The following is a 15,505-nucleotide window of genomic DNA, read 5'->3' as shown; positions in this document are numbered from 1 at the left end:
TATCCCATATGTGGCAATCGATCTTACACATATATTAATATTCATGTGTTGATTCTTCCATATTTAAAAATACATGTATAATTGAAATATATTAAGGTTGCTAATATCAATACTTTTCTCTTAGACAGTGAAACATTTTTTTTAACCTGTTAACCGGGCGGTCCGCTGTCCAATTACGCAACTTGTAATGGGCGCGAATACTGATTCACTCCGTGTCTTAAATTCATGTCGAGACATGTATGGATGACTAATACCTTTGTTGTTCGATAAATATACGTCCATATATATAATAGTAGTTCGCCTCCATAGCGTAGTGCTAAGCACGCTAGGCTACCATGCTGGAGGTCCCGGGTTCGATTCCCAAGAGGGTCAAAATAAATATTAGTGATTTTTCAGTCTAATATTTATTTAATATGACCCTGGACTGGTACCTGACGCGGAAGGCTGATCACCTTTCCTTCGTGTATTTAACGATCAAGATAACACTGCTTCTATACGATGCAGTGCTCAATAGATAAGGGTTAGAAGAAGAAGATATATAATATAATAAACATATATTTCTAGGACGTATTCATATGTCCTTCCCGTACCCGATATTGTTTGCGTTGGACGTATTTATGCGTCCCGCCCGGTTAACAGGTTGAAGAAGTTGGTATTTAAATTGATCCCCCATTCCTAGTTTGATCTGATTTGAAATGTAATTTAGTTATTAAACTAAAACTACTATTTGAAATTTTATATTCTTACGCACACTTAAACCAAAGAAATAGTACATTTGTATCTTAGATTGAGACAAATATTTCATTTGACCCTGCCTTCTATCAAAATGCTTTCCCATACGGGCACTCTGTTTTCCCACTCAGGCAGTGAAACTAGAGAATATATTTTGTGTTATTTCATTTCAGTACAACCAGGCAGCATGGGCTAAGACAAGGGAGCACACCGTCGGAGAGAATCAGTCCAAAATACTTCCAATGATGCCAGTTAAGCGATTCAAGATGTCTGCTTAAACTTGGAACGGATTTTTCAAGCTTTCTAGTCCAGTAGAAATTTATTTAAATATTTATTGTTGCAAAATAAAGTATTCCCTAATCTGCATGATCTTTATTCGCTAAAATTCTCTAGGTTTGTGGACCAAGGTAGAGAATTTTTAACAGTATAGGCCCGGTATATGTGGAATATTTTTGGGTTGTTAAAATTAATGTTTGTAGGAAAGCCTCGTTTAGTCCGACATCTATTAGTTCAGTTTCACTTTAGTTCAGTTAGTTCACCTACAGTGAAAATTATCGTGAAACATATCATTATTGCAGATACATAATACGTCCGCTTATCCAACAGACTATGAACATCTAAAAATTACCATATTTCTTAAGACTTTTTTTCTAAAAAACATTACAATATTGTTCGTTCCATGGATCAAGCAATGATGTCAATGCATGCAACATTTAACACTTATTTTGCAAGTCATAAAGTGAGCCAACTTTAATTGAGCATCAGAAAAGCTACAACATTCTTAGATAAATGAAATTCTAGCAATTAACGAGAATGGATTATGGATAAATTTAATGCATTGTGCAGTAAGTTTTTTGATATATTGATGAACGCATCATAATGGAAAAAAGTTTCACCATTTATATACTATGCGTAATATCTCAGTTCGATCTAAAACTATCTGGATATTGAAGGAACCAATTAGTTGGGCTAAACAAAGTTTTCCCGTATTTTTAATTTGTGTTAATAATAGTGTAGAGGTCCACTCCTGACGGTGACATAGAGTTATTTATAATTGTACTATTGATCTTGGCTACAGCTGGAGCGTCCGTATATTGTGATCGGTAGATTTTGTATGAGGAGTGGAGAGAAAGGAAAACAGGTTAACATAACGTAGTGAAATAGATATAATCCCGTCAACTTCACTTATTCTTATAATTATTGTATTTTGAAAATGTTTCTATTTTAAATACTAAAAAGAGATATGTATATCCTTTAATTTTATAATGCGATATTTGTACATTTCTGTTGTATGTACTTCTTATAAATAATAAAATGTGCGCTTCATATAACCTTGTTAACGTCATCAAACGTATTACAAAACCATTGGCTGGGTTTGGAATTGTAGGACGATTGATGCGTGTACTTATTAGTTACAGCCAAATGAAAAAAACTGTGTTACTAGGGCTACCATATACATCAACAATCCCTTTTTTGGGTTATAAATCTGCATTTTTTAATGCAAAAAAATGCTTGAAATTGTTGTCGAGAAGCACACCTGACACTGTAATCAAATGCTACAATAGAATTGAAGTTTCCAAGGAATAATGTACATTATGTAATTTAAAAAATAAATGGTAACCCTAGTTTATCTATACAAAAGTCAAAAGGAAGTGGAACATTGTAGGTCAAAAGAGTCACACAAATATACAAAACTATCAACATTTTGTTTTATGTATAATATGCAACTAAATTAAAATTGATTTGATTCGAGTATATCATATTAAATAAGAGTGTAAATTATCATCATATAAAAAATGGCCAAGTTTGGTAGGATTCAATGTGTGTTGCTATGTATCAATAATAATTCAACTCTGATTAGTACCTGCTCAGAAAAAAATATTTGTGGCTGATTCAGTAAATTGCAAAAGAAGGTTACTTCTGACATAACGTAATGCATTTATGATCAATAGTAATTATTAAAAACATATCTGTGTGAATGGCAACACTTTTTCATAATTTAAACATAGTATTTATATTTCTTTCCGATGCTTCACTTTTCAATCGATCATCTGAATTTTTGGATGTGTAAATAAAAAGGTTTGATGGAAATAAATTATAAGTCAGATTAATCTATGTAGTGTTGAAATATCATGAGAATTATATTATATTTATGTTATCAGACAAAGTATTTATAATGATTATACACACATATTTATTATAATAAAGTTTATTATTCAGAATACATATAAGGTATACCCTCGAGAAAGCAAAATGTTCAATGGTTCAATTACAAAAAAGGATTCACCAAGAAAACATACAGAATAATAATATTGTATAACATCAAGTCAGACTGCTGAGCGTAGGAAAAGGATTCTGTTTGCTTACAACGAGTTTTCTGTGTTGATACGATATGTACCCTTTAATTTTCCCATCATAAATGAGATTGGCCACTATGCATTGTGTTTCATCTAACCCCACATCTTCCTGCCCGGTGAACTCTAAAGCCGCTTGTAAGGAGCTTATCGGGATCTGATGAGTGTTTTCTAACATATACACTTTCCTAAAGAGATTTCTATAAGCGAGGATCTTGATTTTCTCGACGATCAGATAGATTCCGGCTTTAATGAAGAACGATTCGTGTTTATCCATAACGGCATCGATTTGTTTCAAATTACCCAGCTTTACAGACTCCACCAATTCCCAGAATTGTAACAAATCGTATTTACCCAAAACTTTTTTAGACGGCATGTAGCCTAAAAGCATTTTTACAGGTACCAAGTATATTAAAATTAATCTTTTGTTTTTTAAACTTCGTCGATGACAATTTTCAAATGCGTAAGTTAAATACTTATCTGCCGACTTATAGTCGGAATCAAACATGGCTTTTCTGCCAACAAAGTATCTGTAGGTGATTTGTTGCGATAGGGAAAACTGATCCTTGAAAGCGGACGATTCTATGGCCCTGATAAGAGGTTTGCACAAGTGTAATTTGTTTATTCTGAAATAAACTTTGAACAGCTGATTAACTAAGGTCAGCATCCCGAGTCTCTTGGTGTCGGCATCGGAGGAGCGGTTGTCTGCTGCGCACACTCTGAAGCAACCCATGAGACATTCCGCTGCTTTCTCTAGAATACTCCCTGGTGTTTGTGACGGGCCTGGAAGAAAAAATACTATGTTAATACAAATATCATGATTACGTAGGTAATATAAAAGAAGGATGAAAGCAGACTGAATGCAGTCGAAATGCGATCCCTCAGACGAATGTGTGGCAAAACAATGTTTGATAGATGTTCGAATGATGAAATAAGGAACGAATGTAAGGTTGAGATAAGCATTATCGATAAAATTAAGAAAGGTGTGTTGAGATGGTTTGGACATGTGGAACGTATGAGTGAAGAAAGAACGGTTAAACAAATTTATGAGGCGAATGTAGTTGGAAAAAAAGCAGAGGAAGACCGAGGAAAACTTGGCACAATCAGGTATGTCAAATACTTGAAAGTATTTCAGGTATGTCAGGAGTCATAATAATCGTCGGGTATGTATGAGGAGATGCATGAATGTAGAAAAGGCAAAGAATGTTTGCAAAGACAGAGTGGTGTGGCGTTCGATTCTCTCTGCCTACCCCTGCGGAGAAGCGGGGTGAGGGTTAGTAAGTAAGTTATATAATTTGACAAAATAATACATTTACGAAACATCTTCACTTCAAAAGGTTCAACATCTCATAAAATGCAGGGGATACTATGTACGGTGGGTAACTAAACATTTTTCCTCTTAAACAATTTCATAGTAAACAAAATAAAACTATTCAATAATTATATTTCAAGAATGGTTTTCATTTGGTTTGGGTGTGGTTGTGCATATTTCATGCTTTCTTGCCTTTCTTTTCTCTCCCATCTGCAGACAAGTCCCTAAAATTTACTTTCCTCTGCAACATTTACCATTCTTCAAAGTTTGTTGGATTCCTTTAATATGTAAGTTGTTAATTGATGGGGTTGGAATGTATGGCTGATGGTTAGTTGAGAAATTAGTGAAGTATATAGCTTACTCTAATGGAACATGTATGAGATTACCATCTTCTTCTGTATAAAAACGATACATGCTCAAGTTGAGACACCTATAATGTTGATATATTATCCGGAGGGCCAATAATCTAGTGAAATAATTAAAAAAATATATTCTTTATTTTCCTCAAACCCTTATTCGCACCCGATGGTGCATAGGGCACTGCACCATATAAACGCAGGGTTATGTTGATTGTTAACACACGAAGGAAAGGTGATCAGCTCTCCGCTTCAGGCACCAGTTCAGGGTAACATTGAATAAATATTATAATAAAAATCACTTATATTTATTTGACCCCTTTTATCTTTGATTTCTTGGGAATGGAACCCGGGACCGCTAGCACAGAGTTTAAAAACACTAACCATTACACCAGAGGCGGATAAGAAATGTAGCTATACCATAATATGGTCTAATAAGATAACAAAAAAAAAACAATATAGATATTAAGTATCTGTAGAATGAATATATACCAAGACGGTTTTCAGCTTGTTGTGCCACTAGTCTAAGATCCAAGCAAACAGTATACATCAATGGAAGGGTCCAGTTTTCTTCTCGCTGAGACTGCAGAAGTTTGGTGACAGCCGTAATGCAGTTGCTTTGTTGTTTGTACGCCTCCATAAAGTCCTGTTCATGCAGTGACTGCAAGAGAAAAATTATCTTAAAATACAAAATATATTTATTAAGGCCTTACTCGCAAACACAGAATTGAATCAGCGGCCAATCAATCTATTTAAATTCCCTATTGACTGTTAGATGAATTGACAAATTATTAAAATAAACAATAAAAAAAAAATACCTGTGCACATTTCAGATGAGCGATCAAGATTTCATCTAAAGGACCTCCAAAATTGTCTTCAACAATGCTTTCAATATCCGGAACGAGCAGATTTCTGTTCATAACATGGTCATCACGGAGGGATAATAACCTGGCGAATAAGTTCCCCTGACATGTTCTATAAGTCCTTTCGATGATTTGGAAATACTGATGCAAGGTGCCCATTATAAAATTGGGATTGAGAATTATAGGTTAACTGATGAGGACAATTTATGTCACACCCGTATTAATAACAAGTTAGATCTATTGGAATGTAAAGATCACTGAGCGCAGACTACTAATTAAATAGAAAAGAAACACTGTTTACAGAAAAACAAATAAAAACCCAAAAAACAATGAGCAAGTAGGCGGCACGCTTTGACAGAATCACAAAACAATAATTTTCGAATCCATGGAATCTGACAGATTCATGGACAAAGACAACTTTCGTAGTGTCTATGCATTACATTAAGCAATATAAGTACCTAATTAACTTTTTTTTTTAAAAAAGTAACCCTAAAAAATAAACCCTGCATACTTACTTAAAGACCAGTATATACAAGCAAGTGTCCAAGTTTCATAAGCTAAAACCAGTTTAGATATGCAACCCCAAGTGGCTAATCTATTACTGCTATCATGTTTTTCCTACCTACTATTTCTTTTCCATGTATCAAAATAATTATATGTATACTATCAAACGCATTCCACTCCTGTATTTGAAAACTGGAGTGATGCACTTATCATATTTCCTGCATTTAATTAACGATCAAGGTAACACCGCTTTGATTCAAAGTGGTAGCCCTTACACCATTGGATGTGAATAATGATCAGAGAATCTCTACCTGAATAAAAATATATTTATTTTTACCGAAAGGGTTTTATGGTATAATTGTGAAAATATTACTTTGGTAATTTTACAAAGGCACTATAAAATAATAAATGAACTGTATTACAGAGTACTATTTCAAGCACTAATCAAATTAATTATAGTTTAAGTTCTATTATTTTTGACAACTTTCATGTAATTTTTCCCCAATTCAAGTATGTATATGTACAAATTTTAAAACAGGTTTTTCTGTGAACAGGAGTACCTCTGGTGATATCAAGTTACTTAATAAGAAAAACATTTGGTTAAACAAGGAAGCAAATTGAGATATTTGAAATGAAAGCACATATGCATGTGTCAATTCTTTATTTAGGAAGTTTTACAACTACAGGTCTTTCATCATCATCTTCTACATCGATATCACTGAAATCCCACATAAATTTAGTAGTGAGATTATCTTTGAAGCGATCAATAGCAGTTTTCAGCCTATCTTCTACATCCGAATTATATACCGTTTTGAAGAAGTCTCTAAGCTTCACGTAAATTAAGTTATTATTCATGACTATATCAGCAAGAAACTCCTCGGGTATTTCTGTAATTTGAATCTCCAAAGATGTAATAAATTGAAGATAAACATTTCTGTATTTGTTTATTGCTTCTTCACAGGAACACATCAATTTTACGAGCTTTTTCCATTGCTCAAAGGCATCAAGTGAATGTCCAACAAGAAAAGAAACATAGGCGAATTCCAGCTCACCGATTATATCTATTGGCCTGAAAGAAGTTAAAGTTAAAATAATTCGTTTATGAAACATTTAGTAAAAATAATAAACTAAAAATTTCAGAATGAAATAACACAGCCACATGTACAACATTTATTAGGAACTTTTGACAGAGTGATGACAATTAGCGGTATCAGAATGTGAGTGTTACATTCGCTATCAAATAATATTGGGAATATGATTGACTTTCAAAAGTTCTAAGCGTTGTTACTCATATTTCTATATAATTTTTGTTTCAGATATAACAATTTACAACAAAAAGAGATGATCTTTATTTCCCATTCTTTGTAATCAATGTTTCTGGCCTCATAAAACTTTATTTTGTCTTTTTTGAAGTGTTGAAAGTGGATTTGGTGATTTAAAGAGGTCATTTTATCAGTTTTTCACAAGTTTCTATTTAGTTACGCATAGCTTCTAAAATTAAGTGCCCTGACTGAGGCAATTTAATGTTTGAAAAAAAAAATCATCATATTTCCCTTACGACAAAAGTTCTTTTAGTCTGGGTACCTCCAAGTAAGTGCATCGAGGAATACCAGTGTTTAGTAGTTAAATATACTCTGTATAAAAACATTGATATAAATGAAAATGGATCTGATGTAAACCTATAAAACACATTAAAATGGTTACCTTTCATGCCTCTTTATCATATGATCCAAAACATAGGTTTGATCGAGGGAATGCTTCGTTATTTCCGACGGAGTGGCATCTTCGGGATAATTTCTTTCCGGAAACTCAGTAAATCTTAAGGCCATACCTAGGACATATGTTTTTTATAGATAAATGAATCAAGAATATTATAATTATAATATAATCTGATTTAAAAAAGGAAAAATATCATTTTCTAGATTTAATTCTTATTTGCAGCAACAAACTTTCTTGTTGGTGTAATACTGTAAATTTACTTGGCAATGTGTGATATATAATAAAAAAAACATTTTATCAGTTATTTGTATGGAAATATTTATGATTATGTACACAAAATAATATAAAATAAAATACAATCAAATCTCTTCACAAGAGTGTTAGTCTAATATTTTATTCCATTAATTAATTCGGCAATCACTATGTAGTAAAATCTATCCATTTTAAATTTTAGTTTTCCTTAGTACAAATATACCAATTTTCTTAAAATCTAATACTTTACATCACAGATTATAACTTGAAATTCTCTTGTGAAGCAAATTTTATATTAATTTTTTATTATCAGTATTAATGAGTATTATTAGCGCCCCAAGATATTTTGTAAAAATGGCGCTATATAAATTAGCCAAATATTAACCTGTCCGGGAGTAAGTTTCTGCAGACGAAATCGTATCTGGGGAGTCAGTTATTTTTTCTATTTATAACTTTATATCATAGTTAAAAATATTTACACCAGTAAACATGATTTGATTTGTGATTATGTTGTTTAAATACAACCACAGATGGCAGTACAAGGCTATTTTAGATCTAAATATCACAGGTCTTTAATTACAATGGCGGCCGTAAATGTACAGTAATACTCCTTTGAGGAAAGTTTGGCATGGCCATACTCTCGGACAGGAAAAAAGCACTTCTTGCTTATATTTTAGATCCATCATTACGGTGTAGGGCATTACAATATGTTCAGAAGCAATACTTTTATTATTTTTTAAGCAAAAAGATACGCATGTTTTGATAAAATTATATAGTAAAAATGGTTACCCGGAGCAGGTTTTAAGTGAGGAAGTAAAGCTTCTTCTTTTTCCTCCAATGTTGAAGGACGACTTTTTCTTTTACTTGGTATTTGAACGTCAGAACTGCCGGGTTCAGATTGAAGTTCATCAGAATTCTCAACTGTACTGTCTTCTACAATGGCGACTGCGCTTGTGGAACATTGTGGAAGAGATGAACTGCTTATTCCTTTATTACCATCACTTTCGGGAGGTACTTTGGGTCTATTTTTACCCTTTGGTCTATCCTTATTGTCGCAAGATATCAATTCTAAAGCAGAACTTATCCTTCCATTCTCTGGTGTTAGCATTACAACCAAACTATCTGAAATATAAAAAAGCAAAATAAATCTTCAGTCAGAAAGCTAAATGTTTAAACTTTACAGAAAGAGCTCAAACGTTGTCTCATTGATTAGATTCTTAATACATTGTTGTCGGGTGGCTTTTTCATCAATTCCGACCTTAATCAGTATTCTAATTAAGGTCATTTACTTATCACAAGTAACCGCAAACCCTATTCTGATCTGTACAATGGTTTTTACGCGTTTGACTAAAAGTAAGCAAATAGAACGCTCATAATCATCTCTTGCTTTTTACCAAACAGTAAGTAAAAGATGCTCTTAAGCGTTTCCCGCAAAGAATGTGTTAACATATTGAAATTTTCCAATAGTTTTTCAAGCATTGTCGAGATTGCTATCCTTTCTCACCATGAGAGTGATTACTTTGAATATTATGAATCAATAGATATATGAATTTAAAATCTTTATGTTAGGGTATCATATTTGATGAAAAAATTGTTTTATGAGATTTTTTGCTACTTTTGTAAAATTTGGTCATATGGAGTTTACTCACTTTTTCTTATGTATGGGTTCAAACATTAAATTGTACGGATATTACTAAAATTTGCCTCCAGTAATGTTGATTTTTGTGATAGATTGTAATGAAAAAAAAATCTGGAACATTGGTCCAATAACGATGAACTAAGATTCAAAACTTATTTTAATTACTTTTTTTCAAAATCTGTTGAAAAGATTTGGAACACAAGTGACTGCCGCATGACTCTTGTGGGCATCTAATGACAATTCCATCTCAAGATAAACCACCAAGAAAAGGCAAAAAGCGTATTTGGTCGAACCTAGTATTGAACCTAGTTGTCGAAGTAGCTTGTTATATAAATGGGGTTTCAGGGCGTTTGTTCACTACACAGAACTACACGGAATTTTACCGTACAGCATGTCACTTAGCGTTTTAAAATGACGATTTGGTTGGATTGGCTTGTGCTTTTGTCCATCTTTTTTCAGGTCTGTGCTCTTGATCGGTGCGTGAACACGTTGCGCGTAAATTCGATCACGCTAAACTGTCGTAGTCGCTTTCATTCTTCAAAACCGGACTGTCGGACGGTAAAATTCCAGGTAGTGGACAAGCGCCCTTAGTGTCCAGAGACAAAGCTACCAATACTTTTGTATAATAAAATAAACTATCGAAAAAAAAAGATTCTTTGGTTACCTGTTATGTTTGAAGAAAGTGACCGCCATTTCTCATGTATATCATAAGGATAAGGTGCTAGAAATCGGTCCAAGTTTAAAAGATTATCTTTGAGCTTTTGTACACTTTCTTCACTTAAATTTTCTTTGCTGAGGTCTTCTGTGTCTTTACTCCACATTTTAACGATAAAATCCTTGGCTCGAAAATTGTGCAAAAATCCAACTCTGAAATATATTATATATTTACTATTATTTGAGTTTAACATAGAAAAAGATAACGTTTTTAGGATTATAACACATAATAACCTGGGAGCTACATCTCCGGTATTTTTGCTGACGGCTGAATAGTGAATAAAATGAAGTCCAGGAGGAATCATTTTAATGCCCCTAAAGTCACCAGCAGTATTCCACGATTTCATGTCAATACCAAATTCTGTTCCTTCAGGAACCCCTAAAAACACAAATGTGCCCCCCTCCAGCAGCAGACGCCTGGCTAAATCTTGTTCAATGTCTAATGATGCCATATTTTATGAAATTTCACTACAAGTTGTTTTATTTATGTAAGAAAAGGAAGTATGACAGAAAGAAAGTGTGCAATATTTTGTAAATTCGTAGCCAATTTGACAGCCGAGGCCACAGAATAAATGTAGAACCGCTGCCGACGCTCTCTTCTCGTCTTGGCGTTTGTCAAATTCTCTATGGTTTTATAGTTTATGCTCGTTCTCATAGAAAACTTTTAAAATAAGCATGTAAGGGGTTTGGAACGGGCGTATTATTATATATATTTAGCATCTGTAAAGAATTTCGATTTATATTTTAAAAGGGCGATTATATTTCAATTAAATTTCATGATAGGGGAATTTAAAACTTGCGGAAAGTATTTAAAAAAAAATTAATGTGACGTTTGAAATTAGTAAATTCTATGCAGCGTGATCGTCAAATACGTGTCGATTTACTTTTTGGGAAATTAAAAGGACACTTCTGTTTAACACCTAAAGCGCGATGGCCTCAAACAAAACGCGCCCAGCGGTGGTGGGTCTGATCTGACCCAGTACAGAAATTGCCTTTTAGGCGTTTTTCGTCGGGTTTTTATATTTTATATATTATTCAAAATAGCCTACATAGCAATAGGATAATGTGTCATAAGTTTTGTATGAGAATTTTCAAGTTTTTGATAGTTTTGAAATTAAATTATCCAAGCGCATAATTTTACATCCAAACGCGACCGCGCGCTTCGGCTCACTACCACAGACTAACTAATTTATATACTCACTACTACCGCGGAGCATGTCACACGCGCATGTAGCATGGTTGGCAATGAAGCAGTGATTGTAAACATTTTTATTTTTACTGAATTCAAATAATTTGTGTTTTTAATTTTATAACTATATTTTAAGTCAACATCATAACAGATAGAATTATTAACAAAATGCAACTAAGTAATTATCTTCAAATATAAAACGTGGCAGTTAGCTCCAAAAACCACAAAATGATTCTAGGATTTTGAGTTAATATTTCAAGATAAATTTTTGTCCATAATGCAATTAAAATTCATTTTAAATACAGTGAAAATATTTAAATTTTCATTGAAAAATATATACGGAATTGCCCAAAATGGTGTAAATATTCATTTAAAGTTCGCCATTTCTTACATAAACATTTTGCGGGTTTTAGAAATTATGAATACAATTTTGTACGAAACCAAATAAAACTAATTATTATAAAAATTTTATATACAAGTTCGTTAGACATAATAGGTATGATATTTAATTTTATTATTGACCAATAAATTGTTACCAAAAAATAAGAGGACAATCGGTACTTTTCTTGTTGAAATCGATGTTTTTATCACTTACTGACATTTCTTATAAAACCACGTTTTCCGTTGCACTTTCAAATTCTGAATCTAAGGTTTTTGAATTCTAAATCACTGTCATCTGCGCTATTCTCTCACTTTTCTTTCACTTTTAGAACTGTCCAAAAGTCGTTCAATCTCGTCATGAGATAATTATTTTTTTCCTGCCATTGTGGTAAAGTATCGAAAAGATTTAAAAAAAATAAAACTAGAAATCGTTCAAATATAAAACAGTTTATTGTGAAGGTCTGTGTTTTGTAATATTAATATTTTTTAAATGTAGATTTACCTTATAGTCTATATATATGATATTTAATCCGTCATACAAGTAAACAAATAAATCAGTTAAAAACAAATATAAAAAAAAACAATAAACGGAAACAATCGCCAAAGATTGACAATGTATGCTTTTGTTTTTGGGATTTCAAAATCACGGCAGACGGCACACTAACACATTGATAGCGATCAACTGACCTTACTCAATATGATTTTTGATATTTTATTTGTTCTTTTTTTTTAAATAACTCATTTGAATCTGGTCCAATAATTTTCGTTTGTATCTCAATTTGTAGGTAATTTTTTGAAGAACGATTACACTCAAGGAAAACGACGTAAACAAATTACCTATTACGTAATCAATAATTTTCCGCGATGGTGGGTCTGACCAGACCCACCATCGCAGAGGAAGTGTTTTAATAAAACAATATTGAATTTTTATTGGAATTCCATTTTTTATTTATAATTTTTTTTATTTCATTTTATTAGTTTTTATAGTTGGCATACAAAGGCATATGAAACTATTACATTTAAGTAGATCGCAACCTTATTTACTTTCTCACTTCCATCTATATGGTTTTAATTAATATTTGTATATATATATATATATATATATATATATATATATATATATATATATATTATATATATATATATATATATATATATATATATATATATATATATATATATATATATATATATATATATATATATATATATATACTTATATATATATATATATATATATATATATATATATATATATATATATATATATATATATATATATATATATATATAAATATACAATATATATACATTATTATTTATACTATTTATACATGTTACCAATAAAATAAGGGTTTTACACAAATTCGTAATTAAAATTTGTATTAATGATCGAGGGGAACTTTTCGCTAGCACCAAAAAGGATTGCTCAAAGAGGACACAAACAATCCTGATGAATTTTAAATTGAAAATTCCGGAGTTGGGCCAAAACAGTTTTCCGTCAACGGAGTATCTACTAGCGGGCGACATTTTGGTTTTATATTCCCATCCCCTTCGCCTAATCCAATAAGGAGTGAACCAAACTTTCCACCTAATGTTTCTTCAAATTTTCCATAAAAATGTTAGCAGCGTAAAGTTTTGCATACTTTATTACAATCTTAAAAACTATTTAAGTAATTTAATTTAATAAAATACATATACCTAGGTATATAATAGGTGTTTCAACTTGAAACTAAGCATCCACCATTTTTTGTACGAAATAAGATGCTAACCAAATAATTTTATTATTCCAGCTTATTTATGTTTTATCGATTGATGAAAATAATAAAAGATTTATGAAACTAGGTTCATCTGTTAAAATGGAAAATTGTGGCAAGCATATATCGTATAAAAGTATATTTAACCTTGTTGTTACGGTTAATAGTATTAAAAGTATGATCACTATTGTTCGGTTTTTGAACTATATTCAATAAAAACATATTATTTCAAAACATTGTACATACATTAATACCCTGATGGGTCGAAATACATATTAGAAAAGGTAACATTGGACACTGAAGCGTTAAAAGTTTAAGAAACATAACCATATTAAAAATAGCTGAATCTGCATTTACATGAATTTTCGAATTTACCAAGTTTCGATTTATTTAAATGGGTCAAGTCATAAACGGGTCAGGAGTCGTAATAATCGTCGAGTATGTATGAGGAGATGCATGAATGTAGAAGAGGCGAAGAATGTTTGCAAAGACAGAGTGGTGCGGCGTTCGATTATCTCTGCCTACCCCTGCGGGGAAGCGGAGAGATGGTTAGTTAGTTTGTTTGTTTAATCATGAGTTTTTAATAAATTTAATACCCTGATGGGTCGCTATACATATTAACAAAAAGGCAGCTTGAAGGTGACATCGAATTACGAGTAAGCGTTAAGTAACATAATTATATTTAAAATAGCTGAATCTGCATTTACCTGAATCTTCGGTTTCTCCACGTTTCGATTAATTTAAAATTAATAAGGTTAGGAGTCGTAACAATCGGCGGGTATGTATGAGGAGGTGCATGAACGTGGAAGAGGCGAAGAATGTTTGCAAGGACAGATTGGTATGGCGCTCTATTCTCTCTGCCTACCCCTGCGGGAAGCGGCGTGATGGTTAGTTAGTTAGTTAGTTTAGTTTTTTAAATAAATTTAGTAAGTTTATAGGAGTATACAAGTGTTAAAGTACCAGGGTATTAGCAATGTTTGGGGATGTGTGATTGAGTGACATCCCGTGCCATTGTCGCCATTGTAACCGTGGTGGCGGATTAACCGCCCGACCGCCCCGTAATTACAATCGCCTCACACCCGTCATCCGCAGTACATTTACATAAGCCCTCGGTGCTCTGATCGGATAAAAGTTATCCGACTGACTGAGCACCTTCCCGCGGATTCCGCAACACCTGAAGACGAACAGATCGAAGGGAAACTGCGTTGTTACTAAACGCTCGTCACAAGCAACTGGGCCTAGATGATGATATTAAAAGTTTTGTTCGATGATAATTACGATTATAAAAACACAGCTTTGATACGTTTTTACTCTGCCTAAATTATTTAACTATTTCAAAAATCTAATGAAGAGTTCGTTTCAATTTTTTTTTAATTAAGCAAATATTATGTATTGTTATATTTAAAGCATTAAAAATATTTCCGCTAATATATGTAAAATATTCTTTATAAAGAAAAAAATAAAAATTAAGACCAGAAACATTACTAAATATAATTTAAAGTGCATAAAAATATTATATATTTTTTTTACAAGAAGAATTTCAAAGTATTTACTGTAAATTTTGAGGTATTAACGCATAACGAAAATTAAAAAAAAAATTCACTGACCACTGACCTATTATTAAGGTTAAAAGTAATAAATATGATTAATTTACCATTTTCGATTTTTGACCAAAATTCAAAGAAAAAACATTTTTTCAATAAATCGTATATTGCTACTCTGGATTATTTTAG

At 32.1% G+C, this 15,505-nt stretch overlaps 3 protein-coding genes across 3 annotated transcripts in view; 1 reads left to right on the top strand and 2 right to left on the bottom strand.

Annotated features, from left to right (window-relative positions):
* Positions 1 to 1,041, top strand: part of LOC148300668 (uncharacterized) — a 93,777-nt gene extending 92,736 nt beyond the window's left edge. Inside the window, exon 15 of the mRNA XM_088274449.1 lies at positions 906 to 1,041. Coding sequence (XP_088130575.1) covers positions 906 to 1,010 — 105 coding nt within the window. The 3' untranslated portion in view covers positions 1,011 to 1,041. The remainder of the gene's footprint in view (positions 1 to 905) is intronic.
* Positions 1,042 to 2,925: 1,884 nt separating this feature from the next.
* Positions 2,926 to 5,989, bottom strand: PCID2 (PCI domain-containing protein 2). The gene is made up of 3 exons (XM_088274451.1): positions 5,573 to 5,989; positions 5,247 to 5,415; positions 2,926 to 3,869 (listed from the first exon to the last, which is right to left on the bottom strand). Exons 1-3 carry the CDS (start codon positions 5,774 to 5,776, stop codon positions 3,055 to 3,057), a joined length of 1,188 nt encoding a protein of 395 aa, XP_088130577.1. The 5' UTR covers positions 5,777 to 5,989; the 3' UTR covers positions 2,926 to 3,054.
* A 778-nt stretch (positions 5,990 to 6,767) lies between these two features.
* Positions 6,768 to 10,995, bottom strand: LOC148300666 (protein AAR2 homolog). The gene is made up of 5 exons (XM_088274447.1): positions 10,680 to 10,995; positions 10,396 to 10,598; positions 8,882 to 9,214; positions 7,826 to 7,952; positions 6,768 to 7,190 (listed from the first exon to the last, which is right to left on the bottom strand). Exons 1-5 carry the CDS (start codon positions 10,895 to 10,897, stop codon positions 6,782 to 6,784), a joined length of 1,290 nt encoding a protein of 429 aa, XP_088130573.1. The 5' UTR covers positions 10,898 to 10,995; the 3' UTR covers positions 6,768 to 6,781.
* Positions 10,996 to 15,505: the final 4,510 nt, after the last annotated feature.

Source organism: Brachycentrus maculatus, unplaced genomic scaffold, assembly GCF_059751285.1.
Source record: "Brachycentrus maculatus isolate JH-2025_06_01 unplaced genomic scaffold, ASM5975128v1 h1tg000674l, whole genome shotgun sequence".
NCBI classification, from domain to species: domain Eukaryota; kingdom Metazoa; phylum Arthropoda; class Insecta; order Trichoptera; family Brachycentridae; genus Brachycentrus; species Brachycentrus maculatus.
Note: the sequence above shows the minus strand (reverse complement) of the source record. Positions and strands in the feature narration are given on the sequence as shown.

Coding starts and splice junctions, on each gene's coding strand:
- PCID2 (XM_088274451.1), bottom strand. CDS start 5,776: ATGGGCACCTTGCATCAGTATTTCCAAATCATCGAAAGGACTTATAGA. Junction 5,416..5,572: donor CTCATCTGAAATGTGCACAG/GTATTTTTTTTT, acceptor TTTCTCTTGCAG/TCACTGCATGAACAGGACTT. Junction 3,870..5,246: donor ACAAGCTGAAAACCGTCTTG/GTATATATTCAT, acceptor TTTTTCTTCCAG/GCCCGTCACAAACACCAGGG.
- LOC148300666 (XM_088274447.1), bottom strand. CDS start 10,897: ATGGCATCATTAGACATTGAACAAGATTTAGCCAGGCGTCTGCTGCTG. Junction 9,215..10,395: donor ACTTTCTTCAAACATAACAG/GTAACCAAAGAA, acceptor TTTATATTTCAG/ATAGTTTGGTTGTAATGCTA. Junction 7,953..8,881: donor TCACTTAAAACCTGCTCCGG/GTAACCATTTTT, acceptor CATATGTCCTAG/GTATGGCCTTAAGATTTACT.